Source organism: Drosophila obscura, unplaced genomic scaffold (assembly GCF_018151105.1).
Source record: "Drosophila obscura isolate BZ-5 IFL unplaced genomic scaffold, ASM1815110v1 contig_4, whole genome shotgun sequence".
Taxonomy (NCBI): domain Eukaryota; kingdom Metazoa; phylum Arthropoda; class Insecta; order Diptera; family Drosophilidae; genus Drosophila; species Drosophila obscura.
The window spans coordinates 4,283,554-4,309,531 of record NW_024542828.1 but is presented as its reverse complement, the minus strand read 5'-3'; the positions used below and the strand labels follow the sequence as shown (position 1 = coordinate 4,309,531).

At 44.7% G+C, this 25,978-nt stretch overlaps 4 protein-coding genes across 15 annotated transcripts in view; 2 read left to right on the top strand and 2 right to left on the bottom strand.

The window, feature by feature from the left end:
• LOC111074587 (protein AF-10) overlaps positions 1–18,093 on the top strand; it is a 29,399-nt gene extending 11,306 nt beyond the window's left edge. For 3 of the 12 annotated variants that reach the window (XM_022367437.2, XM_022367420.2, XM_022367464.2), the window contains exons 6-14: positions 11,371–11,881; positions 11,941–12,325; positions 14,039–14,717; positions 14,779–14,959; positions 15,038–15,196; positions 16,093–16,516; positions 16,589–17,117; positions 17,580–17,801; positions 17,865–18,093. In XM_022367437.2, coding sequence (XP_022223129.2) covers positions 11,371–11,881; positions 11,941–12,325; positions 14,039–14,717; positions 14,779–14,959; positions 15,038–15,196; positions 16,093–16,516; positions 16,589–17,117; positions 17,580–17,621 — 2,910 coding nt within the window. In that variant the 3' untranslated portion in view covers positions 17,622–17,801; positions 17,865–18,093. Of the gene's footprint in view, positions 1–5,520; positions 7,110–11,370; positions 11,882–11,940; positions 12,326–12,859; positions 13,860–13,907; positions 14,718–14,778; positions 14,960–15,037; positions 15,573–16,092; positions 16,517–16,588; positions 17,118–17,579; positions 17,802–17,864 lie in introns of those variants that run through there. The other 9 variants (XM_022367482.2, XM_022367474.2, XM_022367489.2 and 6 more) reach the window with 8 other exon arrangements.
• LOC111074890 lies at positions 17,640–18,953 on the top strand. Its single transcript, XM_041594943.1, has 2 exons — positions 17,640–17,801; positions 17,865–18,953. The coding sequence occupies exons 1-2, from the start codon at positions 17,640–17,642 to the stop codon at positions 18,555–18,557; spliced, it is 855 nt and encodes a 284-aa protein (XP_041450877.1). The 3' UTR covers positions 18,558–18,953.
• LOC111074658 (enhancer of yellow 2b transcription factor) lies at positions 18,866–19,479 on the bottom strand. The gene is made up of 3 exons (XM_022367542.2): positions 19,336–19,479; positions 19,139–19,277; positions 18,866–19,077 (listed from the first exon to the last, which is right to left on the bottom strand). Exons 1-3 carry the CDS (start codon positions 19,410–19,412, stop codon positions 18,967–18,969), a joined length of 327 nt encoding a protein of 108 aa, XP_022223234.1. The 5' UTR covers positions 19,413–19,479; the 3' UTR covers positions 18,866–18,966.
• A 2,713-nt stretch (positions 19,480–22,192) lies between these two features.
• Positions 22,193–24,432, bottom strand: LOC111072397 (tubulin alpha-1 chain). Its single transcript, XM_022364248.1, has 2 exons — positions 24,298–24,432; positions 22,193–23,825 (listed from the first exon to the last, which is right to left on the bottom strand). The coding sequence occupies exons 1-2, from the start codon at positions 24,298–24,300 to the stop codon at positions 22,476–22,478; spliced, it is 1,353 nt and encodes a 450-aa protein (XP_022219940.1). The 5' UTR covers positions 24,301–24,432; the 3' UTR covers positions 22,193–22,475.
• Positions 24,433–25,978: the final 1,546 nt, after the last annotated feature.

Genomic DNA, 25,978 nt, shown 5'->3' with positions numbered 1-25,978 from the left:
ATATGATGCTGATGCTCATATCCCCAAAGCTCACTCATAGATTTTCCACTCAAGAGAACTATCCTACACGTAAGAGAGAAAACTCTTTAAACTTTGAGGAAAACCTCTTGAATCTCTAAAGAGCTTCTTGGAATTTGTTTATAAGAAATGTTTTTACCACGTGCCTGATTGATAATGGTTGTATAATAAGTGAATCACTCAAGAGAAACGATCCTTAAGTGAAATACTATTTCGAATAAAGTGCATTTTCGTGTGACGGAAGGTCGCAAATATTAAAATTAATGTTCATGCACTTAAGAACTATTCGTGTACTTTGCACACCCACCACCGAAACCGAAACAAACATTATTCACGTTTCTAATAATTCTTTTTTTGCAAATATCTATAGGCAGGGAGGGTAGCACCTCTTTTTGTGACGTGATGTTGCCATGGGCTGTTTTGGGGGCCAAAAACTAAATCATTTATTTATTATTATTTGTGTTATAAATATTTTAAATAAATGGCAGTTGTGGGCCAGGTGTGTTTTTTTGTTAGTTGATGCGAATATTTATAGATTTTTCATTTTAGTCAGCGTCTATTTTTGATTGGAGGGATTCTGTTTTTGAAATTGTTTCGCATATGACACAGCACTTGAAAAATTGATCAGAATTAGTTGTTGTTGTTGTTGTTTGTGGATTCTTGATGATCTCTAAATATACTGAGATACATATTTTATTTTTTATATGGCATTTCTACTGTTTAATTAATGTTTAATTTGTGCCCCGTTCAATGGTGCGATTTGATTTATGGCCTGTTGAAATATGCAACTATTTGTATACTCGATTATGACTTTGGGGATATAGAACATGTGCTTGTTTTTAGATTTTTGTTGTTTTTGGATTACGGAAGAGATTTTCGCAAGGTTTCAAGTCAAATTGAGATGTTACAGAAAAGGAGATGTGTTCTCCGATTAAAATGATTGATTCAGGAAGTGGAAATACGCTCCAAATATCCATCATATCTATTACATTTACGTGACTTACATGCACTTAATGGGGGGCCACAACTTATTGATTTCCCATTACAAATTGTCAGAACAAATCGGCCTGGGGCGGTGGGAAGGGAGGAAGAAGAGGGTGCCCAACCGACTGGAACGGAACGAAATGAAACTCTAGAACCCTTAGCCACAGAAACAGCGAATAGACTTCTGCTGTGCTTCGCGTTTTGGCTGACAAAATTATAAATTCTAAATTGCGATTGCTATTTTTCATGGCATGTCCATTCTTTATAGAAGACAACCCCCAACCCCTTGGGTACAACCACATTTATTGGATCAGCGGGGTGTGCAGTCGGAAATCAAACGGAAGGAAAGGACCCCATGCTGATTTTTATTTTTGCTGTTTTGCGGTAGTGTGTGCACACTGTTTGTCGATAGTGGTGGAAAGAAAAGGTTCGCGGTAACGGTAGTGCTTAGAGTTGGGGAGGGGAGTGGTAGGGCGGCGATAACTCATAATTTTTTTCCTCTCTTGACTGTTTCAATTATCAGCGGTTCTTCACAGACATCAAAGAAGAGGGAGGAGAGAGAAAAACTGAGCCCAAACACACGTGCTGCCATGGACTACCATAGACTTCCATAGGTGCACATAGTATAATAAAACAATTTTTTGTTTATGATACTCGCACTCAAAAACCATGCCGGTTTTTATGGCATTGCCTCCTGTAAGTCGCCTCTGTTTAGGGTGTCCATCTGCTAAGCGGTTCCCTTTAAATGACCATACAAATCATTTAGACAAATACGTTTTTCCTAAAGCAATTAATTTATGAGCTGCACCACGCAGTTCCTTTTATGATTGCTCAAGAGTCCACCATACAACACCTTTTTTGCGTGTCGAGCTGGGGTGTGCTGTGGGTTCTCGGCTGGGTCGGTTGGGTCGCGTGTGTGTTGCCTGAATTTGTCATATTCATGGGCCCGACACGTGTCCCGGTATTGCGTTTTATTGCCGTGACTCTTTGTACTAAATAATGTTGATCTCAAGTACAGTTACCGTGGCTGTTAATGCTTTTGCTGTGTATATCATAATGGTATTAATGTTGGTTTTGGGATACTTTTGCTAGATATAATCTAAGTGATTGTATGGTAGAGTTATGCCATGGACTGGAACTGTTAATTAATTATATCTCTCTTAGTGCTTAAACAGCTCTTAACATCGATAACAACCCTGCCTCTGCCTCATCCTCGCTCACAACCACACCTCTATGCATATTCTCCCACGACCTGGCAGTACTCCCACTCCTGCCATCACATCCTTCGACCACCACTCCTTGGGCCACTTGTTCAAATATTTGATTGTTGACATTTTTTTTGGTACGAGTATTTTTATTTTAATTTTGATTTTTTGAAACGTATTTACATACCCTTTTATGTGCCTTTCTTGTGCATTTGTGCACACTTTTAGGATGATCAATAGTGCGTACGAAATGGGTTTGTTTAGTGGCGTGTGCAAAGTTAAAAATGTGCACGGTTGACGGCAGTTGCGCCTGTCTCAATATTTGCACATTTCATTTTATGCTTATGCCTTGAGTGCTTGCTCCTGGGAAACCCTTTTTTATCTGTAAGCAGAGAGGGGGTTGAATGAACCCAAACGAAGAAGTAGAAGACTTGAAAGACATCAGGCACCTGTCTGAGCCCTGGGATTGCATTAATTAATGCATGTGGCTTAATATGCTTTATGGGGTCTTTATGTTCTAGGGTCTGTTAATTAGGCATGCCAAATTTTGAAGGAGCTGTCGCGTCCCGCAGAATGATGTTTTCTTTGTTGTCAGAATAAAGTTTTCTTTTTTGGGTTGCAGAAGCTGTTGATACCCTAACATATCTAGAATTTCTATGGTGGCACTCTTATGGTACACTCTGATATTAATTATTTGAACTATCTATAAAGTTTGGATGTAAAGAAATCTACAGCTATAAAGGTAGAATTCCTACATAAAATACATATACTTTTAAGGGCGTTCCTTTCTGCATTGTAAATGTCTCATCAGTATTACAGTAACCTCCTTTTAAAGGGTATAGCACCTACCACAATGTTAACTACATATTAAAATTAATTATCCCGTTTTCGGCGACAAAAGACGGCGTTCCATTGTTGCCACCTTTTCTTATGATTTGATTATGGAAACGAAACGGTCGGTCGGTCGGTTGGTCAGGTGATGTGTATGGGGGGCGATGTGGCAACGGCAACATTAGTACCGTTCCTATGCAGCGGCGTCGCTGCCAATTTGTTTTGTTTGTTTTGTAAAACAGGCACGTTCACCCACCCACCCGAGCTCCCCCGTCCTCTAGTCTGCGTTGCCGTCGCCAGGTAAATGCCACTTAACGTTCCTCGTTTTTCTGTGCTTTGTTTTATTTTCTGCACCATGATTTTTTGGGCTCTGGCTTTGGCCACATTCCCCATTTATTTGCATCGCAAATTATGCTCGCGATGTGGCTTCATCTTCCCCTGCCTCTTCTGCTTCTACCAATTCCCTCCTCCTCCTCTTCTTCTTTCCGTTCCAGCTGCAAACAATCTTCTTCGTCTGATGGTGCTTCTTTTTTTTATTTATTGCCAATTGCAAACGTCTGCGGCGGCGGTGGTTCCTCTGCTGCTGCTCCTCCAGTCTGTGTGTCTCTCTCTCGCTCTTTCCTCTCCTGTAAATATTGCCTTACAATTCAATTATTTTTCATTTTCCTGTTTTGTCTTCTTGCTTGGATCGCTGTCGCCGCTGTCTGGCAGCAGCAGCAGCACCACCACCAGCAACAAAAACCACAGGGGAGTGAGAGAGAGAAGAATTAACCTGCATGCAGCAGCAATCGTCACCCGCACACCCCCGCCCGACCGACCGACCGCCCTCGTTGACAGACCCATTGCATAAAGCACACACACACACACTCAAAGCTGAGAGCAGACCACCGCTACATTTGCTGTTGTTTTTATGTTGCAATGCTTTTCCGCTCTCACACTCTGATAATGCAATGCTCTCACTACTACGTTCTCTGGCTCTCTCTCTCTCTCCGTCTGTTTGTCTAGCCAAAAAACTGTTCTCAGGTAAATTTTGGCCTGGGAACAGTGGTTCTGCCCCATAACCATAGGCCACCAGAAGGATGTTTTTAACGGATAAACCTCTTCAAAGCCATTTTCGATGGGGCTCATAAAAAGCAGATGTTGCAGTGTGCTGGAAGGTACTTGAACATACATAAAGTATCTTTTACGAGTATGTATGCCTGCTTCCAGTTGATTACGCACAGGTACTCGCCTCTTTGGTCTAGACTTGTTTCGTGCCCATTGATTTCGTTTCCCCTTCTTTAAGTCGGTACCTATCCACTGCCCTAAGTCTCCTTTCCTCTCCTTTTAGTCTCATTCTTTGTCACATTTTGTTTTGCTCAGCTTTTCCTGTCTCCTGTTCTCGTCATCGTCATCGCTCTTCCTGGTCTTTACAGTTGTCTGTCTGCATTGATAACATTGTCGTTGCGCTGTCTCTCTCTCTGTATATGAGTGTTGCGCGTTTGTGTGCTTTTTTTTTATTACATCAACAGCATTACGAAATGCACACTGCAGTCGTTGTCTTGCATTTGAATCTTTATTTGTGTTTGTATCTGCTTGCTCTTGTGTGTGTGCGTTTGTGAAAGATTCACTTTTATGTGTTCTGCTTTGTGACTGCTGCACAGTGAACATTTTGGATGATGGCTAAATGTTGAGCTGGCTTTTAACTGTCAACAGTTTGAATGAAATTAAATTTGAAGGTGGGCTAACCCCAGGCAAGTCATATAATTTGAGTACCTTTTGGAGTTAAAGGTCAGGTGGTTTAATACGATGGTGTTGGATGATGTATCTTGAAAAGGAATGGGCTTCAAAGTTGCATAGCTTTTGAGCTTTACATTATTTACAATCTCTTAAAAGGTGCTAATTGCTCACCAAGACATTGTCTAGGACTACTACCTCTCACTCTGTTTGCTCTCTGGGTGACTTTTTTCCAGTTAACTTTTGTGCCTCCGTTTGTGCGCCTCACCTCTCCTCACCCGCTGACTATACGTTTGTATGTATGTTTATTTTTATGCTGCCGCCGTGTGTTCTTATGCTCTTGGTGCTATTGTCTGCACACCGGTATACGTGTGATTGTGTTGGTGCGTGTCTGGCCTACGTGCAGACATAGCACACACCTACATATATACTCTTGCACTCTCAAAAAATATATACACATGTACATATATACGTTTCCATAATCCCCCACTGAAAACCGGCTGCCACGACAGACGTTGGACCATGGTATAACTGGAATACAAGGTACGGTCCTCCCTCCTCTCGGCCTGTTTCTCTCGCTGCTCACGTGACGGCCAAAACTGGTCTTGCTGAGTTTCCCTTACCTATTATAATTCTACCTTGCGACGGATTGCCAGCAACAACAATGCACACTGTGCCGTGCTCTTTCGTCGCACTCTGAGAGAGCGCTCTCTCTGGCTTACTCCCTGCAAAACGTTTTCGGTGCGTGCAACGCTTCAAGGCAGCAGAGTTTAATGTTTAATACAAATTCAACTCCGAACGGCCATGCAACAACGCTGCTGCAGCTTCCGTGCATGTGCAACCAGCCCCTCGAGTGGCAATTGTTGTTTCCTCTCAAAGAAGTGAATTTGTTGGTGTTTTTTTGTTGCTGTCAATTTAAAAAGCGCGCAAACCAATAATAAGTGGCTTTTCCTGTCTGGAAAAATTTAATACTATTATAAATCATTCACGTTTTCCCGTGAGACAAAAGTTACATCGTTTACATTTTCCCTGTATGAAAAACTAACAAAATTAAATCATTCACGTGGCCAACACACACACACATGCTCCCAGAGCTGGCGAGAAAATCCCACAAAAAATATATAGTCGCAAGTTTCCATTTAAAAGAAATTAAATTTCTGTGAAAAAAAACCGAATAAGTTTAAACGCTGCCCGAGAGCGAGCGCGAAAGAGTGAAAGAGCCTAAAGAATTGAGTGAGAGAGAGGGAGAGAGAGCGAGCTAGCCCAGTCGCCGCCACGCAAGTTATTCACCCCAACAACAACAGAACAGCTACCAGCCAGCGGGAGAGTGGAGAGAGAAAGAGAGTGAGTGAGAGCGCATGAGATTGCGGAGAGTGGAGAGTGGAGGTGGAGGCGGTTGGTTGTTCGGTTTTGGTTCTCACGTATGCGCGCTGTGATTTGTGACTGTGTGTGTGCGAGTGAATACAAAAGACAAGAAGCAAAAGCAGCATACAAAATAATAATATTGAAAGAGGAAGAAGAGAGAGAGAGCCAAAAAGACTGAAAAACTGAGATTGGAGCCCAACCTCTGGGTACGACTATTTGCTGCCGTCCAGTTAATTACAGACCACAAAACAAAATTGAAGCTAAAAGAGCGAGCACAGCGAGAGAGAGAGAGAGAGCGAAACCAAACCTGGCTTACGGGCCCACAGGGCCAACAACAAAAGTAACCCAAAACGGAATAAGAATAAAGAACAAAACGAAGTATAAAGGGCCAAAAGCAGAAGCAGCAACAAAATGATGATGATGGACACTATGGACACCACATCCCAATCACAGCCCATGGATGTGGCACCGGCCATGGCCGTGGCCGCCACCACAGTGGGCAGCGCTACTCTAGTAGATTTTACCGCCACAATGGTCTCGATGGCAGCCACAGCGGAGAGCAACAACAATCACATCGATATGGCGGAGTATAAGGAGCATCGGAAGAACAAAAAGAAGAAACGTGACAAGAGGGAGAAGGAGGGCAAGGAGCATCGCCATCATAAGCACAGGGATCGGGAGCATCGTGAGCATCGGGAACATCGCCGGCATCGCGATCGGGAGCAGCGAGAGCGGGAGCGAGAGGTGGTATCGTCGCATCATCTTCACAACAGCAGCCAGCACTCGACATCCGCCTCGTCCTCGCCCTCGTCCGCCTCCACGACACCCTCGGCGACCATCGAATATGTGGGTGGTTCGGCCTCTGCATCACCATCCTATTTGGGAATTGCCACCGGAGGAGGAGGCAGCGGCGCCAGCGGAGGAGCTACCACCGCGACAGCCACCACCACGTATCCGCACAATTTAAAAATACGCTTCCTGCTTTCCGGGGTAAGAAACGGTCGTAGATCTACGGCGCCTGACAGTCGCATCTGTCCATGCCAATCCCTCAAAATCTATTTCGGGAAATCCCTGGAACACTTCTGTCTGTCTTTCTGTGGCAGAAGACGCTGCTGGTGCTGTCTTCTTGTGGCAGATATAAATGTTGCGAGTGTTCTTTCAAAGAAAAATATATTCCTGGATCCTTAAAATTCCAGAAGATTCTTGAGGGGAAAGAGCAGCAACTGGTGTAAAGTGCAAGCAACATTTATTCTGGATTAAAAGGAATGCTAGAAGAGAGAATTCAATGGAATATTCATCTATTTTAAGAGTAAAAGATCTCTTGGCTAAAATCTTCAGGCTCCAGAACTAAGTGTCACAAAATAGTGGGGTTTTATCCTCTAAAAATGCAAATAAAAACAGAAATATTTTCTCCAAGGACAGGGCTATATCTTGGAAAATTCTAAGGCCATTCGAGAACTCCAACAAAATCTTTGTGATTGATAGGATGATTGATTTGTTCACTGTTTTTGCCTAAGCCTAAAATGTTTAGCCCTCATTAGGATCTCTATTCTATGGAGAGTATTCTCCAGTGGATATTCCCATCGGTTAATCGAAGCAACCCCGATGTTGTTTTTTTCCCAATTCGATTGGCTATGTCTTTGACACTCCATCAATTATTTAACCGCATTGCTTATATGCCACTTGTGTGCGCTGTGCCACATGCACCTGCATCCACCACCACCACTTTGGATGCATTTGGAGGCGGTGAGAGCAAGCCACCTGCCACAGGGACATAAAACAAAAGAAATGTTGTATAGAGAGGGGGAAGAGACACCTTCAATTATGCCCATGCCCCGCCTTTGCCCGCATTTACATCCACACTGAATGCTCCAATTGTCGGGGAGTGCATATCCTTTTATATTCGTATATACGTACATTTATCGAAAAGGGAGTTTGTATTATTGATTAGTGTAAGTGCCTACCAAATGGGGGAAGACACAGACAGCTGTTGTGCCACGTATCACGTAGCCTCTTGTCCTTTGAAGGTAGTGCAAGGAAACATATTTATTCCCTGAGAGCCCAAGGCCGGTTTTTCACTGGCAATATCCTTGGATCGGATAGCCCTTTGTATCTGTATTGTTGGCACATTTGCGCCTAGTTTACGACAGCTGCCACAAGATGCTTCTTTATCTTGTGCCTCTCTTGCCTCATGGCTCAACCTCGCTCTTTCTTCCCCTTGGCTCTAGAGCTGCAGCTACAGCTACCCTTAGTTTTTTGTACTTGCTGTTGCTTCCTGGGCGGCTGATTGATCCTTTCCTTCCATTCGATCTGGTTACAGCTGCTGTTTTCACGTCCTACCTGAGGACAATGTCTTCGAACTCTGTCTGTCAGGACAGGCCCAAGACGAGTCGAGTCGAGTCGTCTCTTTCTCAACTCTTGCTCTAATTGTTAATTTAATTGGCATTCATTGTTTCGTTTACCTTTTTGCATTTCCAAGGAAACTAGAGGATTAGAGCTAAAGAAGATATCTCTGTATAAACTTTGGACGGTTTCTTTCCTCTGTTTGGGATTATAAAGATTAAAGATGTTTTCTAGAGGCTTTGTTTGTGGAAGACCTTGAAAAAACACTTGTTGTAACAGAGATATTCTATGGATTCCTTGGACTTCTTGCAGCCCCAAAAATCCACTATTTTATGAGGAAATCCTAAATAAATTACTGCCCTTTGATGTTTGATGATTATCCCAAAAGTTACTCTCATCTTTTACGAGCACTTCCCAAACTTGTTAGACATTCCTTTGTTAATTCCTTGGAATCTCTGGGATTTCTTTTGATATATCGCGTTCCCCCAACAAGTTGCACCCCAACAAATTGAATGAATTCTCAATTCAATTTGAATAATTCTATCGTTCTATCGTTTATTTGTTGTAAGAATCGTCGCTCATGATTTCTTCAGTACCGCCAAAAAAGGGGACAAGGACAACCCTTTTATGCGACCATTAACCCACAGCATTGTTGTGAAAGGGAAGTACCAGCTCTATAGAGAGGGGATGTGTGTGGATGGGGAAATATCCCAGACACACGCTAATATAATATTTATAGTTGGTATTTTATTTCCGGCTACGCTCGACAATTCTTCTTATTGAATTTTGTTGGAAATAAAATTGAAATGTGTCGCGGAAGCGAATTCCCAACAAACCAAAAAAGAAAAGGGGTTGATTTCGCTTGCCGGTATCGCGTTGCGCTCCTCGTCTGGGCCTGGGGGTTGTGGGCCATTAGCTTCAGCAACAGGATAATCAAAACGCGCGCGCCTGAAACCTTCCGCCATTGTTTGTCCGACAGCTGCCCCCGAAGCAGCCAAAGAGAGAGTGTGGGATACGATACGTGAGAGAGAACGAAGCGGGAAACTGCAAAAATCTTCCAGAAACTTGGCCATGAAATGGTAGTAGACGAAACTTTTTATCACACCCCGAACAGCAGCAGCAGAGGGTATTAATAATTCTCAACAGATGTTTGACCAGATGCAGAAGAGGAGGGAGACCCACTGGGCGGACACATCTATAAAGATATAATTTTTTGCTGATTAGCATTGACCGTCTGTCGTCCACTTGTTAATCTCTTTTTAAATGCCAACCTAGTCTCTCATATTTCCAGATTTCCAGATATAGGGCGGATAAAGAGAATTATTTTGGCTAGTGAAAGTATGGTAATCGCAAGAGCCGTGTTTGGAATTACTATTTTATATTGACACAGATGAGAAGTGGGTTTTATTCAAGCTTTATGGATTAAAGCCTCTAAAAACATTTGCTGAATTCTTCTTATATCATATTACTATTATAGTTGCAATCAATACATGTTCTATGTAGGGTATTTAGGGACCCCCTTTCCTTAAAGGTGCCCTCAAAAAGTAAGGACTTGACCACACACACCCAGAGAAGCATGTTGCATGTAGAATGTATTTGTTCCTTGTATCTCTTGACCCAAATCTAATGAGGCATGAAGGTGTTTCTTTTGCTTGGAAATTTGACACTTTATAAAATGTCATTCGTGTGTCATTCCTCCGTGCTCTCTCTCCCTCTCTCTCTTCCCTTCAGCAACAGGCTCTAGGGCTAGGGAGCAATTCCTATTGGAACAAATGTCATCAGGTGGCAACGCCATTCATAGTTTTTTTTTGTTGTTGGCCTACGTGACCGAAAATTACATTGTATTGTAAATGGGGGTACATACAGCGTGCAACAACAGCAGCAACACTCCCTCTCGCTCTCTCTCTCGCTCTTAGACTGTTCCCATGGCAGTGAGAAACTGTTCCCATACCAGACTGTGAGTTGTGAAGTGTGGAGAGCGGGTGGGTGTTTTGCTCTCTCTCTCTCTCTTTGCTGTTACTGCAGCTGCATGCAGCACTGCCTGCTGCTGTTGCTGCTGCAGTTGCCTTGCATTCTTTTTGACTCTTCTGTGACTCATGTTGCATGTCGTTTTTTCATTGTATTTCAGAACAACAGCAACAGCAGGCAACATCAGCGATAAGAGCTTTTTGAGTTGCATTAATGTGTCTGTCCGTCCCTTTGGCAGCTTTTAATCTATTTGGAACACATGCGGCGGCGTCAAACCCCCCTACCCCCTGCCATCGCGGTCTCTTCCGCTCTGCCCTGCTCTCCCTACATCTGTTTCTACTCCTCTGCCCAGTGCTGTAATTTGTACTACCACTGCTGTTTCTCCATAATACCCTCTAGAAGCTCTCTTTTAGGGTATGAACAGCCCTGCTGTTCGAAGTGGCCCACTGTTAGTGGTGCTGCTGCTCCCCCTTGCTCTCTGCTTTGTATTTGTGCGTTGTATTTGCTTATTCTTTCGGTTGTAAACATGTGTTTACACGCCTCACCATCAAAAAACATCAACCATTTACCAGAAATACAGCAACACATATCCAACGACAGCCACCGGATGTTGCTAATGACCGCAAAGCCAAAACGCAAATCTAAAAGAGAAACGTGGAGCATTGGATTCACACCGAAGCGGGGAATACACTTCTAGGGGGAAAAGTTCTTGTAAAAATATTCATTTCCTGCCCCAAAATGAGGAATACCTCATCCAAACCCCTTGACAATGTCATGCAAACCCTTTTTTTTTCTGTTGTAACATGAAATATGAGCCACTTGATGATCGTTTTTTATGATCGTCCGCTTATCAGTCGAGAGTTTTATCAGCAGTGGATTTACTTGTAAATGAATCACAAAAAACTAACAAACAAAAACTCTTTGCACCCCCTCTTTGCAGCAACGAACGGAACTTAGTCCGCCGACCCATCAAACATCCGCCACAGCTGAAGTGAATGCCACATTGGCACCCGCCACAACCGCCACAATAGCTGCCACAGCGAGTGCAACGGCAGCAGTGACATCAATAGCGAGTGGAACCACAACGAGCAGCAGCAGCACTTTGGGCAGCAATGCCACAAGCAGCAGCACAGCAGGAGGATTGGCTACATCACCAGCTGTGGGCGGAGGAGCAGCAGGAGTGGGTGCCAGTGGCTATCCAAAGACAGATTCGAGTAAAGCCAATACCAGCGGAAGCAGCAGCAAACACGGCAGCAGCAGCAGCAGTAGCAGTGGTGGTATTAAGGAGAGCAGCAATAGCAATCCGCCTCCACCTGCGAGTGGGAGTGGCAGCAGCAACAGCAATGCCCCCAGCCTTTATGTCTCTGTGCCGCTGTCGACGGCCAATGTACCTGGAATCAATCTGCCATCGAGCAACAGCAGCAGCACCACCACCACGAATCCCAGCGGTGGTAAGTTTTTTATTTTAATCCGTAGATTAAAGACAGAAATAACGATCCTTTCTCCACAGATCCCCATGCGGTGGCAACTTCACGCAGCACCCAACAGCAGACTGCAGCTAATCTGTCAGCACTGAGTGCGGCAGGAGCTGCAGGAGGAGCGTATGCAACAGCAACAAGTGGCGCCTCAACGGTCATTCAGCATCAGAGCGGGAAATCGTCACCGGCTCTGGGCGGCAGCGGCTCCCTAGTCAGCGGTAATAGCGGTGGCAGCATTATCTCCGCCAGCACGGGCAGTAGCAGCAGCAGCAGCAGCAGCGGCGCCCTGTCCACTGGAAATCTGACGGCCACCACCACAGAGAGTGGGAACCTGAAGATCAGCTACGAGAAGCAGACAACGCGTGTGCAACAGCTGCAAGAGCAGGAGGCACCGCCAGCGACGTCGCGCAGAAGCAGGTATGCAGAGTATTGCGAGAAGGAGGGATATACGACAAGTGTCTTCATGTTTTGTTGCCTGTGCAAGCTGCCTTTTAGTTTACAAATCACTCTTAAACGTTAGAGATGTCTTCCATACCTTGATTGTTCTTTGGTTACCTGTAAGGTGTGTTGTGTTTTTTTTTTTCCTGTTTCTGTTGCTCTTATGTGCCTTTTGTGTCCAGATATTTTAGAAGGTTGTGTTTAATTTGTAATCAATCATTTTGCACCCATCACTGCACCACCGGAGGAGGAGGCGGAAGGCTGAGCGGGGCATGTGTGGTTCATTCGTTTTTTTTTTTTTTGGTTCCAACGGGCAGAAGCAGCAGCAGCAGCTTTTTGTGTTTCATTTCAACAAAAACATAAAGCTGCGATCTATAAACAAAATTACTCTCTCTTCTCTTCCACTCTCTATCTCTCTTGTTATCTCGATTTGCTTAATGTCTTCCAATAACACAAAATCACACCACAATATTGAATCCCCGCAACACACCCACATCCACACCACACAAGTAGATCGCGCTCTGGTGAGAGCAGTGGCACCAGTAGTCATCATCACCATCATCATCATCACTCGCAGAACCACCACCACAGCAGCAATATTGTCCCCCCACATCATTCAGCACAGGGGCTGCAGCAGCAATTGCAACCGCAGCAGCTGACATCGCTACAATCGTTGCACTCTGCCGCAAGCGCAGGCAGCACCTCTTTGACCACCCCCAATACACCCGTCAGTAGCTCTGCCACAAACGCAACGAACACCAAAGCCCCATCGGGTGGACGTTCGGGTAAAAAGCGTGGAGCGGCACTCAATAAAAACGAAACCAATGCCACGGGAGCAGCAGCAGCGGCAGGCAATGTTGCAGCAGCTGCAGGCGCAATCGTAGCGGAGAAACAGAGTCGTCATAGTTCGCCACATCAATCGCCAAGTGCTGGTCTGCCTGGAGGCATTGCATCGCCTGTGGTGCTGTCACTGTCCTCATCGCAATCGTCGATTGATTCGCCACCCGCAGTGGCAGGAGGCGTAGCCACAACCACAACACCCACCCCTCCAAACAGTCGCAGCACACGCAACAGTAGCAACAGCATTCTACTGCATAGCAATCATAATGGGGATCAGACCTCATCCTCTTGCTCCTCATCCTCCACATCGTCCTCGTCCATGTCCTCGAGTGGGGGTGTGGTCCCAGTGGTGAATCTTCTGGATTCCCCCGTCAATATGTCGACAGGGCCATCGACAGTGGGTTACAGAGGGGGCAGCACGATCACTGCCAAGGGAACAACTCCTGAAGGGAACGGGAACTTTGCCGGAAGCAGCAGCAGTGGCACAACCAAGCCTTTGAATAAGAAAATGCTGCGTGCACAGCAAACGCAATTGTTCCAACAGCAGCAGCAACAACAGCAACAGCAGCAGCAGCAGCAACAACCACAGACATATGCACCATTAATACCCGCTAGAACCACATCCCCCACAAATCTAACCTCAGCCTCATCCTCCACCTCAAGCTCAGCCACAGCCACAGCTCCAATTCAGGCAAACTTTATGCACTTGCAACAGCCACAGCAACAACAGCAGCAGCAGCAGGCACAGAATCAACATGAAGATCTAGAAATATTACAATTCACTAATTCGATTCCTACCAATCCTTCTTCCACATCCGCGCCAACAACAACAACGATCACGAAATCGAACAGAACTCCGGATCTTGCAACAACATCGGCCGCAACGACATCGTCATCACTGCCAAGCACAACAACGCTAACGAATCAAGCGTCGAACCAATCGATGATGCCCCTTGGAGGTGGCCTCAAGTTCACCTACGAGAGTCAGACGCAGCAGCACCTGGATGTGGCCATGCTACCGGTAAGCTCCATCAAGGACTCGCCACCCAGTTCGCCCGGATCAGAGATTGGTGGCACAACGCAGTTGCATACGGCAGCAGCATTAAGTGCCACAGCTGTGGCTGTACCCGCTCCCCAGCCAGGAAATGTACGCAAGCGTGGACGCAAGGCCAAGGAATCGACGATAGCGGCAGCAGCAGCAGCAGCGGCAGCACAAGCAGTAGCAGCAGCTGCCACAAACGTACAGCAGCAGCCAGATCTCAAGGATGTGCGCATCCTGCAAAATGGAGCTGCCAGCAGTGGTCCGATAAGTACACCCACGCCGCCGGCAACGCCTGCATCGTCTGGGGCGTCGGCGAGTTCGATCATTGCGCACACGGCCACCCATATGCTGGGCAATCATGTGAATCCCAATAGCAGTGTGGCCCAGAAGCTATCGGAGCAGCTGCACATGGAAGTGCAGGATCATGCCGTCTACACGAGTGACTCGATGAGTTCGCAATTCGCGGGAGTGCCATTCCCTGGGAAACAGGTAAGCAGGAGCAGAAGTTCCGCATAAGAAGATATTATATATTTCTCTCTCATATTCACAGCGAAATAATACCAGTGCCGCTTCCATGAATGCCGCACCCATAGCGAATCCACTGCAATCAATGTTTAGCGGTGCCGGAATGAATAGCAACATGTCGATACCCCAAAGCTTAGAGCAGCTGCTGGAGCGCCAATGGGAACAGGGCTCACAGTTTCTCATGGAGCAGGCGCAGCATTTTGACAGTGAGTATGAGTCGCATTGAGGAGGTCCTGTAGCGAATTTCTAATCTGTAAAAATCTTTAATCTCCTCCTCAATGCAGTTGCATCCCTGTTGAATTGCTTGCATCAGCTGCAGAGTGAGAATCTGCGTTTGGAGGAGCATGTGACCAGCCTGATAGCGCGACGTGATCATTTGCTGGCGGTGAATGCCCGCCTACAGATCCCACTGAATCCGATCGCCAACAAGGCTGAGGCGCATGGTAAGTAGAGAAGGCATAACAATACCATGTCCGATCTCTCTTGTACTTGGTGTCGGCACATACACACACACATGACACAACATGGCACTTGGCACTAGAGGAGGATTGTCATGCCAGGCCATCCATCCATCCCACAAACATTCAAACACACACACACAGCCACTGAAAACAGACCAAATTTATAAGTTTATTATTTGAATTTTTGTTTATAATTTGTTTGTCTGTTGTTCGTATCCGTTGTACATACAAATTGCACCTGAATCAATCGATATGATATGGATAGTCTTAAGTTATTCAAGTTACTCCTAAGTTGATCCTAAGTTAACAGTCAAACTTCAGATAAAATGTATATAATATACAACTTACACACCCTACACCTACACCTACAGTACACTGCATAACATAGTCAGATGATCAGATAATTTCCTCATTTAAATGCATTTTTCTTTGCCATGACACAACACTCTTAAGTTAATCAAATATTACACGATAAATACCTTAATTATACCATATAAAACACACTAATATATTTACAAGTTTATGTATCTTTACTTAAAAACTAATCATTTTCGATTTTATTTATTTGAAAAATGAATAAATTGTTTAAAAACGAACAAATTCTAAATTCGTTTCACTAAGTTTTGAAAAATTTTACATCATTTACGTTTTCCAACACTGGTGATGTGCACAGAAACGATTCTACGCTCTCTCTCTTTTCCCGATTTTAGTTAGCTCATAAACTTGTTGTGTTGCATGCCACACCACCACCAACACACTCACACGCATAAACACACACACACAAACTAATACATTTTTGGGTAAAGAAAACTACAACCAATGTGAGGGTGGGGGGGATACAAATACTCACAATCTAACCAACAAAAAATGCTTTACAGCTGCAACCACAACTTCTTCTACTTCTACTTCAACTTCAACAACCACAGCAACAACAACATCATCAACAACTTGTACAACTTCTGTCCTTTCCACATTAGCAGCTTCCAACATGAGTGTTCTCAATGCGGCAACAACAATAGCGGCAGCCGTCTCCCTGGCGACCACAGCCATCAATACGACCACGCCCACAATGGTCAACAGTCGCACCACTGTGGCGCCGGCCAGCTCTAGCGGTGTGCTGGACTATCGGAGCACGGGCACGGGAACGGGCGGTAGCAACAGCAACAGCAACAACAATGGCAATATGAGCAATAATCCTGGCGTGGCAGGAGCAACATCATCCTCGAATGTCAGCTCGGGCACAACCACCCCCATGTCTCTGAGCGGTATGACAATGAGCAATGCAGCCAGCCTGGGATTAAGGTGAGTGGCCACTCCCCACACCTCTGGGGATGACAAAACATATCTCTAATTCGTAATCTCTATTCCCCATAGGCATGTCTCTGCGGCCCATGCGGCATACAACAGCAGCAGCAACAGTGGCAGCGTAAGCAACAGCCTGCATCAGCATCCCTCCCAGAACCAGCAGCAGCAGCAACAGCAGCAGCACCATTCACATCCGTCGCAACAGCAAGTCGTACAGCAGCATTTGCAGCAACAGCAGCAACAGTCGTCGTCGTCGCATCATGCCAGCGCCGCTGTTGCCGCCGCCCATATGCTCGGTGTGGGTGTGGGCGTGGGCATGGGCATGGGCGGTGCTGGTGGAGTGGCGGCGGCGGTTGGTGGCGGCAATATTGGACGAGGTGGGTCAGCGACAGCTCTAGCTGGTGCAACATCAACAGCAACAACAACAACAACTACATTTACAACAACAGTGGGCATGCCACTCCGCGTTGGCGGAGTTGGCGTTGGCGGCATTGGCCTTGGCGTTAACCTTGGCCTGGGCCTGGGCGATTTAAGTAGCACCACCACCACCTCCACCTCCTCCTATGCGGCGCATCTCTACAGCACGCATCATCAGGTAGTTGTGTGCTTGCGCGCCTGTATGTGTGTGTGTCTGTAACTCTCTGTGTGTGTCTGTAAACCATGCCATCCATCCCCCCACGAGGCTTTGTGCAATTTTCATTCATTTTGATTTTATGCTCATGATTCATATGTGCCCCCCCAATCACATCTATTGCATTCATTACGAATCAGACAAACAGCCATTCAATCAATCAATCAGTCATTGCCCCAAAGAAATTTCTAAACACACACACGCACACACACAAATCGTACCCATCCGCTTAGCCACATCTCTTTTGCATTATAAATATCTCATTTCACGGCAGATAAACCCAAAATTCGATCTGGTTTTTTGTGTGCCAGGATGAAAGAGAAGACTTTGATCATTTTATATTGTATACAAATAGATTGTATCCCCATACGATATGTAGAACACCCACTTGGAATCCAACTCATAAATGTGTATCCCTATGTTTTGCAGTCCCAGCTAAGGCGCGACGATAACCTCGCCAAAACCAGCTGAAAGTCATACCGTGAGCAAATGCAGCAGAAGCAGAAGCCACAGCCGAAAAAGAAACCAATCCTGGCCAGACGCGGAGGCCGCAATAGCAACAGCAGCAGCAAGCCTACGCCCTACTACAGCAAGCCGAAGCCAGCGGATCCACTAAGCTTTCAGCAACTGCGCGATACAAATGATGATGATGTGAGTAATAACCATCTCAATCAATACCCTATAAAAAGAACTAAACTGGAGTCCAAATTACAGCTCAGCAGCGATAGCAGCAGCTCTTACACGTTTTCCTCTTCGTCGCCACAGCAGGAATCTTCGGTGGACTATGAAGCAGAGGATGAGAACGAGGACAAACAACGAAGGCCCAAGCATAAGGATGAGAATGAGAGCTTGTTACATGTACAGAATTTTCTAAAATGCTTTGGACCCAATGCCTTATCAGCAGCCACCATAACAGTAACACCAGCAGCAACCACAGCAACCACAGTAGCTGTGGGCCAAGCTCCACCAGGCAACCTGAATGTTGTCAAATCCCCAAGCACAGAGCTGCGTAGCTGGCGTCAGAATTATCGCAATACAATACAAATAGTACCCACAACAAACACAACCAATACAGCAATAGCAATAGCAACAGCAACCACCACACCACCACTTTTACAAGTCCAATCGAATCACAAGCCACAAAAATTTCAAATAAACACAAAATTTCTGCGCAAGCCACGGAATAAACTAATGAAAATGCTGCCATCAACAACAACATCAACAATGGACAACGGAATACCAACAACAACATCCACCAGCAGCACAACGACAATAGTTGTTCAGGATGAGGAACAACAGGAACAACAAACAAGGGAAAAACTGCAACAGCAGCAACCGGGTCTATTTAACGATGATTCCAACGCCAAATTCAAAGACTTTTCAATTGACTCGCTATTGAATAAGTAAAACGACGAAACGAGGAGTAAATAATGGAGAAAATTATGAAATTATAGATTACTTAAAATGTAGCCCTATTATTTTTTGTAGAACAATTCAACGAAAGAAAGAGCCCAAACCGCGTTCCTAATTTAACCCACTGCCACCACACCCCACAACCCCTGAAAAGAAAGCACACAAATTTTGTTTTAGCCAATCGTACCGATAAACACAACATGAACATATATAGCAAACAACGTATTCTAATGCATTACAATTAGGCTGTTTATTTATTATTATTACATACATACTGTACAACTAGTGGCGCAATTTCATAATTAGCTTTTAAGCATGTAAATATCTACTTAAACACGAGATAATAAACGAAGAATACACACATGTGCTACAATTTAAGATTATTCGAGTCTTCTATATTTCACTATTGGAGTGGGGGGGAGGGACTTTGCTTTCGTGGCAACGACGACTCCAGGGCTTCGCGCACGCGTATCATCATCTCTTTGCGCACGTCCTCGGGTACCATGGCGCGAGCCTGTCCAACAGAATTACACAAGAATTAATATAGAATATAATCCTGTTTGGTTATCACTTACTTGCGGCACAATCTCGGCTGCCAGTTCCTCGGCTGTAATGGTCTGATTGCCGCGCTCAGCGATTGTTTCACGAATAAATTGCTCAATTTGTTTACGCCAGCCGCATTCATTAAGACGTGTCTGCAAGAGGTCCTTCAGGCTATGGTGGTTTTGTTTAAATGAATACAATCTACAATTCAAGTATTAACCAATCTTACGCGACACTTTCGTAATTTGTGAGTTTAACATCATTCTTTGGCTGGGCATCCGTGCCAATTTCCTTGCTGTGCGGCATGATTCGAGTTTGTTCAAATATTTTTTTTGTTTATTTAAAAATTATTCTCATGGCAATGTTGATGTTAACAGGCATTGATAATTTCTTTGCGCTTAGCAGCACTTTTTGAGCATATTGTTGTCTCGCTCTTGTCAATAGTCGGCACGCAACACAACACACATGTTTAGCAGTGCGATTGTGTGCGTAAACAGCAGGCAAAACGAGAAGTAACGTGTGAGTCGCTTCTGGGGACGCGACTCTACTTATAACCTGTGCGAGCGAAAAAAAAAATAACGAGAAGGAACGTGTGAGTCGTTTCTGGGGACACGACTCTACTTATACCCGTACTCAGTCAGTATATACATACACTTTTGAGCTTATGATTTTTTAGAATTTTAGAAAAAAAAAAAAAACATTTTACATTTTACATTTTTTTGCTACATATGCTATCTACATCTACATATAAAATGTCTATTATACATCTAACATGTAGATTGTACATGTTCCATTCATATTCTACATCTCCTCCGCTAGGGGTTGCTCGCGCACTGAACGCGGCAGAGTGTGCGAGCGAGAAGGAAAATGAGTTGTGTTGTCTCGGCGGGAGGGGGAGGGGAAGCAACTGAAAATTAATTTCTTCATTCTGGCTATATTTATAATCCGATCTGATTCAGATTTGGCAATCTGGTAGATATGGGCATTCTCTACGATACTGCGTTTTTAGTTTTATCGTTTCTTTAAAATTGTGCCTGCCACAGATTTTCGTCCTTTGTGGGGGCGGAAGGAGGCGGGGCGAAATTTTGAAATACACTTGTAGCAGTGTGATATCACATGAGTCTGGAAACCAAATTTGGTTGCCCTAGCTCTTATAGTCTCTGAGATCTAGGCGCTCAACAAGACGGACAGACGGACGGACGGACGGACGGACGGACGGACAGACAGACATGGCTATATCGACTCGGCTATTGATGCTGATCAAGAATATATATACTTTATGGGGTCGGAAACGTTTCCTTCTCTGCGTTACACACATCCACTTTTACCACAAATCTAATATACCCCTTAACTCTTTTTTGAGTACGGGTATAATGAGTAGCGAGTCTCTTGCAACTGAAAATTAATTTCTTCATTCTGGCTATAATTATGGTCCGATCTGATTCAGGTACGGCAATCTGGTAGATATTGTCATTCTCTACGATACTCTAGTTTTATCGTATCTTCAACATTGTCCTTCCACAGATTTTCGTCCTTTGTGGGGGCGGAAGGGAGCTGGGCGAAATTTTGAAATACACTTGTAGCATTGTGATATCACATGAGTCTGGAAACCAAGTTTGGTTGCCCCATCTCTTATAGTCTCTGAGATCTAGGCGCTCATCGAGACAGACAGACAGACATGGCTATATCGACTAGGCCATTAATTCTGATCAAGAATATATATGTATACTTTATGGAGTCCTTCTCTGCGTTGTACACATCCACTTTTACCGCAAATACAATATACCCCTTAACTCACCCTGTCGCACCCTGTCGTACATATTTATCTAGGTAAACGTATACATACATATTTACATATGCTGAGCCTATTTTATGATCCATTTTCTTTATTGATTAAACATTTCTTGATGACAAAACAAAACTCATTCAAGCGCTTAAAGGTGGGTGTGGGGCCTTCCTGTGCGAGAGCTCCAACTTGCTCACACAAATTTTACCGCCCACAACACACGACGAAACAGTCGCCATAAACATCTCGGATATTGGGGCTTGTCGTCATCATTGAATGCGTTGGCTTGGCCCCTCAAGTGTACATATATGGTCTGACATCGCAATGTACATATGTATGTACATATGTATATACGTATGAAGCTCTGGCTCCGCAAAGCCAGCTGCTACCCGACTTCTGCTGAAACAGCTTCTTTTGATGGTAATAACATTTAAAATTCGGCTTAAAACCTTGAGTTTTCAGTAAATTTTACGACAGGCTTAAGTCCTGGGCAGAGTTTGCTTTTCTTTTCGAGGAAATCGCTTTTCACTCGACATCTGCAGTAAATGGCATCAAACATAACCTCAATCGAGGTCGCCGGTCTCTGCCGGCACTTCAACATGTGTGTATTGTGTATGTATGTATGCATGTGAATGGCCTGGTGGGCCCTTTTCTTGCATTTCCTGCCCATTTCTTGTGTATTTCTGGAAATTCAATAACATCTGCAGCAGCTGCCGGTCTGCTTCTCGAAAATGCCGCAGCGCAGGCAGAGGTTGGAGGTTGGGCGGCCTTTACAACAACAAGCCGGTTTACCTAGGCTTCAATTTCGTTTTTGGAAAAGCAACCCCCATAAATGGCACACACACACATACACGTACATTTGCGTGTCATGCCAGTATGTATGTACGTCTGTATATCAGTTAGGGAATGATGTCATCGCATGTTTTTGCCGAGTTGGCGTTGTTATTGGCCGTCGTTATGGCGACGACCATTATTATGCTGCCACGGCCTAAACTCCATGCGGCCCACTCAAATGACTCATCAGGCGACTAAAGAATCGATATGTATATGTATGCACCACTCTCCCCCTAGGCATTCGGCTGCAGCAAGAAGTGCATGCAGCACCCTGGGCTGGTACAGTCTGCACTTGCCACATGCAGCATGAAATGGAGCAAATTAGAAAGCGCCACTATTATTAGATACAGAGAGCTGCGGCTGGTCCGCTTTCCCGTAATTATAGCTCCTCCGTTCAGTGAACTCTCTTGTGCTGGAAAAGTTTGAAAAGAAAAAGATGGGGAAAGAAAAACAACGAATAGAGAGATTTTCTTTTGCTGTCCAAACTGCTTTCAGCCGATTTTATTCTTGTACACAATTTATCGCCGTTTTAGTTTTTTTTTTTGTATCTGCGCTGTGTCTTTGTGTTTTAATAAAATACTCTTGGGTTATACTTTCTTGTTGTTGTTCTCGTGTTAGCGGTTCTTTTCTTGTGTTGCAGTGGAGTTTCATCTTCATCTTCTTCTTTTTTGGGCGTAGACACTGGTTTCGACGAAGGCTGGGCCCCCATCCACCAGCGACGCCCACGGCTGTGCGTATGTGTGACGCGTTTAGTACTCTTCGGCACCCTCGCCCTCACCATCGCCAGAGTCCATGCCGACCTCCTCGTAGTCCTTCTCCAGAGCAGCCAAATCCTCACGGGCCTCGGAGAACTCTCCCTCCTCCATACCCTCACCGACGTACCAGTGGACGAAGGCACGCTTGGCGTACATCAGATCGAACTTGTGATCCAGACGAGCCCAGGCCTCGGCAATAGCCGTGGTGTTGGACAACATGCACACGGCGCGCTGCACCTTGGCCAGATCGCCGCCGGGCACAACAGTGGGTGGCTGGTAGTTGATACCGACCTTGAAGCCAGTGGGGCACCAGTCCACGAACTGGATGGTACGCTTGGTCTTGATGGTAGCAATGGCGGCGTTCACGTCCTTGGGGACAACATCACCACGGTACAGCATGCAGCAAGCCATGTACTTGCCGTGACGGGGATCGCACTTGACCATCTGGTTGGCTGGCTCGAAGCAGGCGTTGGTGATCTCAGCAACGGACAGCTGCTCGTGGTAGGCCTTCTCGGCGGAGATGACTGGAGCGTAGGTGACCAGAGGGAAATGGATACGTGGGTAGGGGACCAAGTTGGTCTGGAATTCAGTCAGATCCACATTGAGGGCACCATCGAAACGCAGAGAGGCGGTGATCGAGGAGACGATCTGACCTATCAGACGATTCAGATTGGTGTATGTGGGGCGCTCAATGTCCAAGTTGCGGCGACAGATGTCGTAGATGGCCTCGTTGTCGACCATGAAGGCGCAGTCAGAGTGCTCCAAGGTGGTGTGGGTGGTCAGAATGGAGTTGTAGGGCTCAACCACAGCGGTGGAGACCTGGGGAGCTGGGTAGATGGCGAACTCCAGCTTGGACTTCTTGCCGTAGTCCACGGAGAGACGCTCCATCAGCAGGGAGGTGAATCCAGAGCCAGTACCACCACCGAAGGAGTGGAAGATCAGGAAGCCCTGGAGACCAGTGCACTGATCGGCCAACTTGCGGATGCGGTCCAGCACCAGGTCGACGATCTCCTTACCAATGGTGTAGTGACCACGGGCGTAGTTGTTGGCGGCATCTTCCTTGCCGGTGATCAACTGCTCGGGATGGAACAGCTGGCGGTAGGTACCAGTACGGACCTCATCCACCACAGTCGGCTCCAGATCGACGAAGACGGCACGGGGCACATGCTTGCCGGCGCCAGTCTCGCTGAAGAAGGTGTTGAACGAGTCATCACCACCGCCCACGGTCTTGTCAGAGGGCATCTGACCATCGGGCTGGATACCGTGCTCCAAGCAGTACAGCTCCCAGCAGGCATTACCGATCTGGACACCAGCCTGGCCAACATGGATAGAGATACATTCACGCTGTGGGCGGAGGAGAAAAGAAAAAGGAAATGATGATTAATTACACGCCCGACCAAAAAATCAATAGTCCGCAGAGCCGCGCCCAAGATGATGCGCCCCTGTATCTCGACACGTCTGTATGTATGTCTGTGCAAGCGAGACGGCAACATGGTATACCAGAAAAAGAAAGATTTTTTTTTTGCCGACGCCTCATTTTTATTCCGAATGCGTTCACTAAATATCTATACGATTTGCCGGTTTTCGCGTTAGAACAATTCTACTGCACACTTTTTCCTACTTTTCCCAAATTTTAGCACGTTTCTAGAACTTTCTACTAGTTTCGTGCATGACGTCATCATATCTTTTTTTCTTGTTTCACCGAAAATGCGTGCAGTCGCCATTTTGCGAAAACCCAGGCGACGCCTGTCTTTAATTTAGTCTGAATTCTCGTTTATTCCCTATGTACCAACTACAATTAGTGTATATTACTTACCATATCGAGTTTTTTCTAGTTTACTTTCACACACAAAAAGGAAATTTCACAAAACTTGTGATTTAGTAGGACTGACTTGGAGAGCGTTTACGTTCGAACTACCGGTTATGAGGCTTCACAAACATAAACTTAAGCTGGGAAAACGCTGCGCCTGCTTTATATAAATTTTTAAAATTTTTATTTCAGTGTGACTGGCGACTTATCTGGAAAATATACCGCCTGACCCTCGAAAATATACCAAAATATACTGAAATATACCTTGTCAATAGTAATATATACCAAAAATATACTGACGGATGCGTTGATATTCCTTAATTTTGATATTCGGTTTAATATTACCAGCTAATTAGCCCTCTTAAACCAAAACAAATAATTTTATCCAATTCCTCATTGAATTTTGTTTAGGATTGGCTAGTTTTCAGAACTATTTTTAATCGGATTGTTTAGGTAATAGGGTTCAAACAAAATAGGCCAAAGTATAAAACGTAAATGTTGACAAAATGTGACGTCAATGTTGCTGGTCAACCAAGTTTCTTATATGCGTATGTACTTTTGTATACCTTATTTCCTTTAATTGATGTTTAATTTGTTGTTTCAGGCTGCTTTGAAACATTAATATTGCATTTTCGTAAGATTGAGTTATTTTTTACCTATCTATGCATATGTTTTGTGTTTTATATATACATTTATCCCGGTTCTGATACCTATTATTGGTACCCATGAGCTACAAAATTCCGTTGATGTCTTTTAATAAGAGAGTGAGTAGTTTCTGCATTCACTGAAGCCTGAAATTACAAACAATATCTCAAGTCCATAATATCCATTTTCCCAAGGTATGCAGATTGTTGCTCATTCCTTGCCAAAGTTGCACAACAATGCTGCTACTTCATTTCCCCATGTTGCTGAAATTTTTCCCATACAAATCAAATGTATCATACGGGAACGCGTATGGAATGACGCAACAATGAATCTTTATTCCATACGCGTTCCCGTAAGATACATTTGATTTTGTATGGGAAAAATTTCAGCAACATGCTGCCACACCACGAAAATGAGGGGAAAGTCTCCACAAAAACACACTTTTCTCCACTGAAAAGAGAGCAAATTTTGCAAACTCTCCACGAACTGAGAGCGATTTTTGCAAACTCTCCACGAACTGAGAGCGAGTTTTGCAAACTCTCCACGAATTGAGAGCGAAAAATGTCAGTATTTTTGGTGCGCTAAATTGAGTTTGGCGGTCAATTTGAAATGTGTCTTAATATTTGGAAAAATAACTTGATTTGTTTTGTCGAGTGACCTCAGAAACCGAGAACCAGTAACCAGTAAATAACAAAAAAAAAAAAATTTATAATTTTTTTAGCCCGATACTATCACGATAGTATCGATTGTTTTTTCAATACATTCGACGTTGATATTCCTCGATATTGATATTCTGTTTAATATTACCAGCTAGCTGGGACTCTCAGCCCTAAACAAACAATTTTATCCAATTCTTCAATAAATTTTGTAAAAGATTGGCTAGTTTTTATAACTCTTTTGCATTGGATTGTTTACATAATAAGGTTCAAACAAAAACGGCCAAAGCATAAAACGTAAGTGTTGACTAAATGTGACGTCAGTGTTGCTGGTCAACCAAGTTTCTGCATGCGTATGGACATTTGTATACCGCATTTCCTCTAAT

What these genes read in the sequence shown, in the direction of transcription:
- LOC111074890 (XM_041594943.1), top strand. Translation starts at nt 17,640, where the DNA reads ATGCAGCAGAAGCAGAAGCCACAGCCGAAAAAGAAACCAATCCTGGCC. An exon ending in GCGATACAAATGATGATGAT is followed by an intron (nt 17,802 to 17,864) that starts GTGAGTAATAAC and finishes TCCAAATTACAG; the next exon opens with CTCAGCAGCGATAGCAGCAG.
- LOC111074658 (XM_022367542.2), bottom strand. Translation starts at nt 19,412, where the DNA reads ATGCCGCACAGCAAGGAAATTGGCACGGATGCCCAGCCAAAGAATGAT. An exon ending in ACAAATTACGAAAGTGTCGC is followed by an intron (nt 19,278 to 19,335) that starts GTAAGATTGGTT and finishes AAACCACCATAG; the next exon opens with CCTGAAGGACCTCTTGCAGA. An exon ending in CAGCCGAGATTGTGCCGCAA is followed by an intron (nt 19,078 to 19,138) that starts GTAAGTGATAAC and finishes TCTGTTGGACAG; the next exon opens with GCTCGCGCCATGGTACCCGA.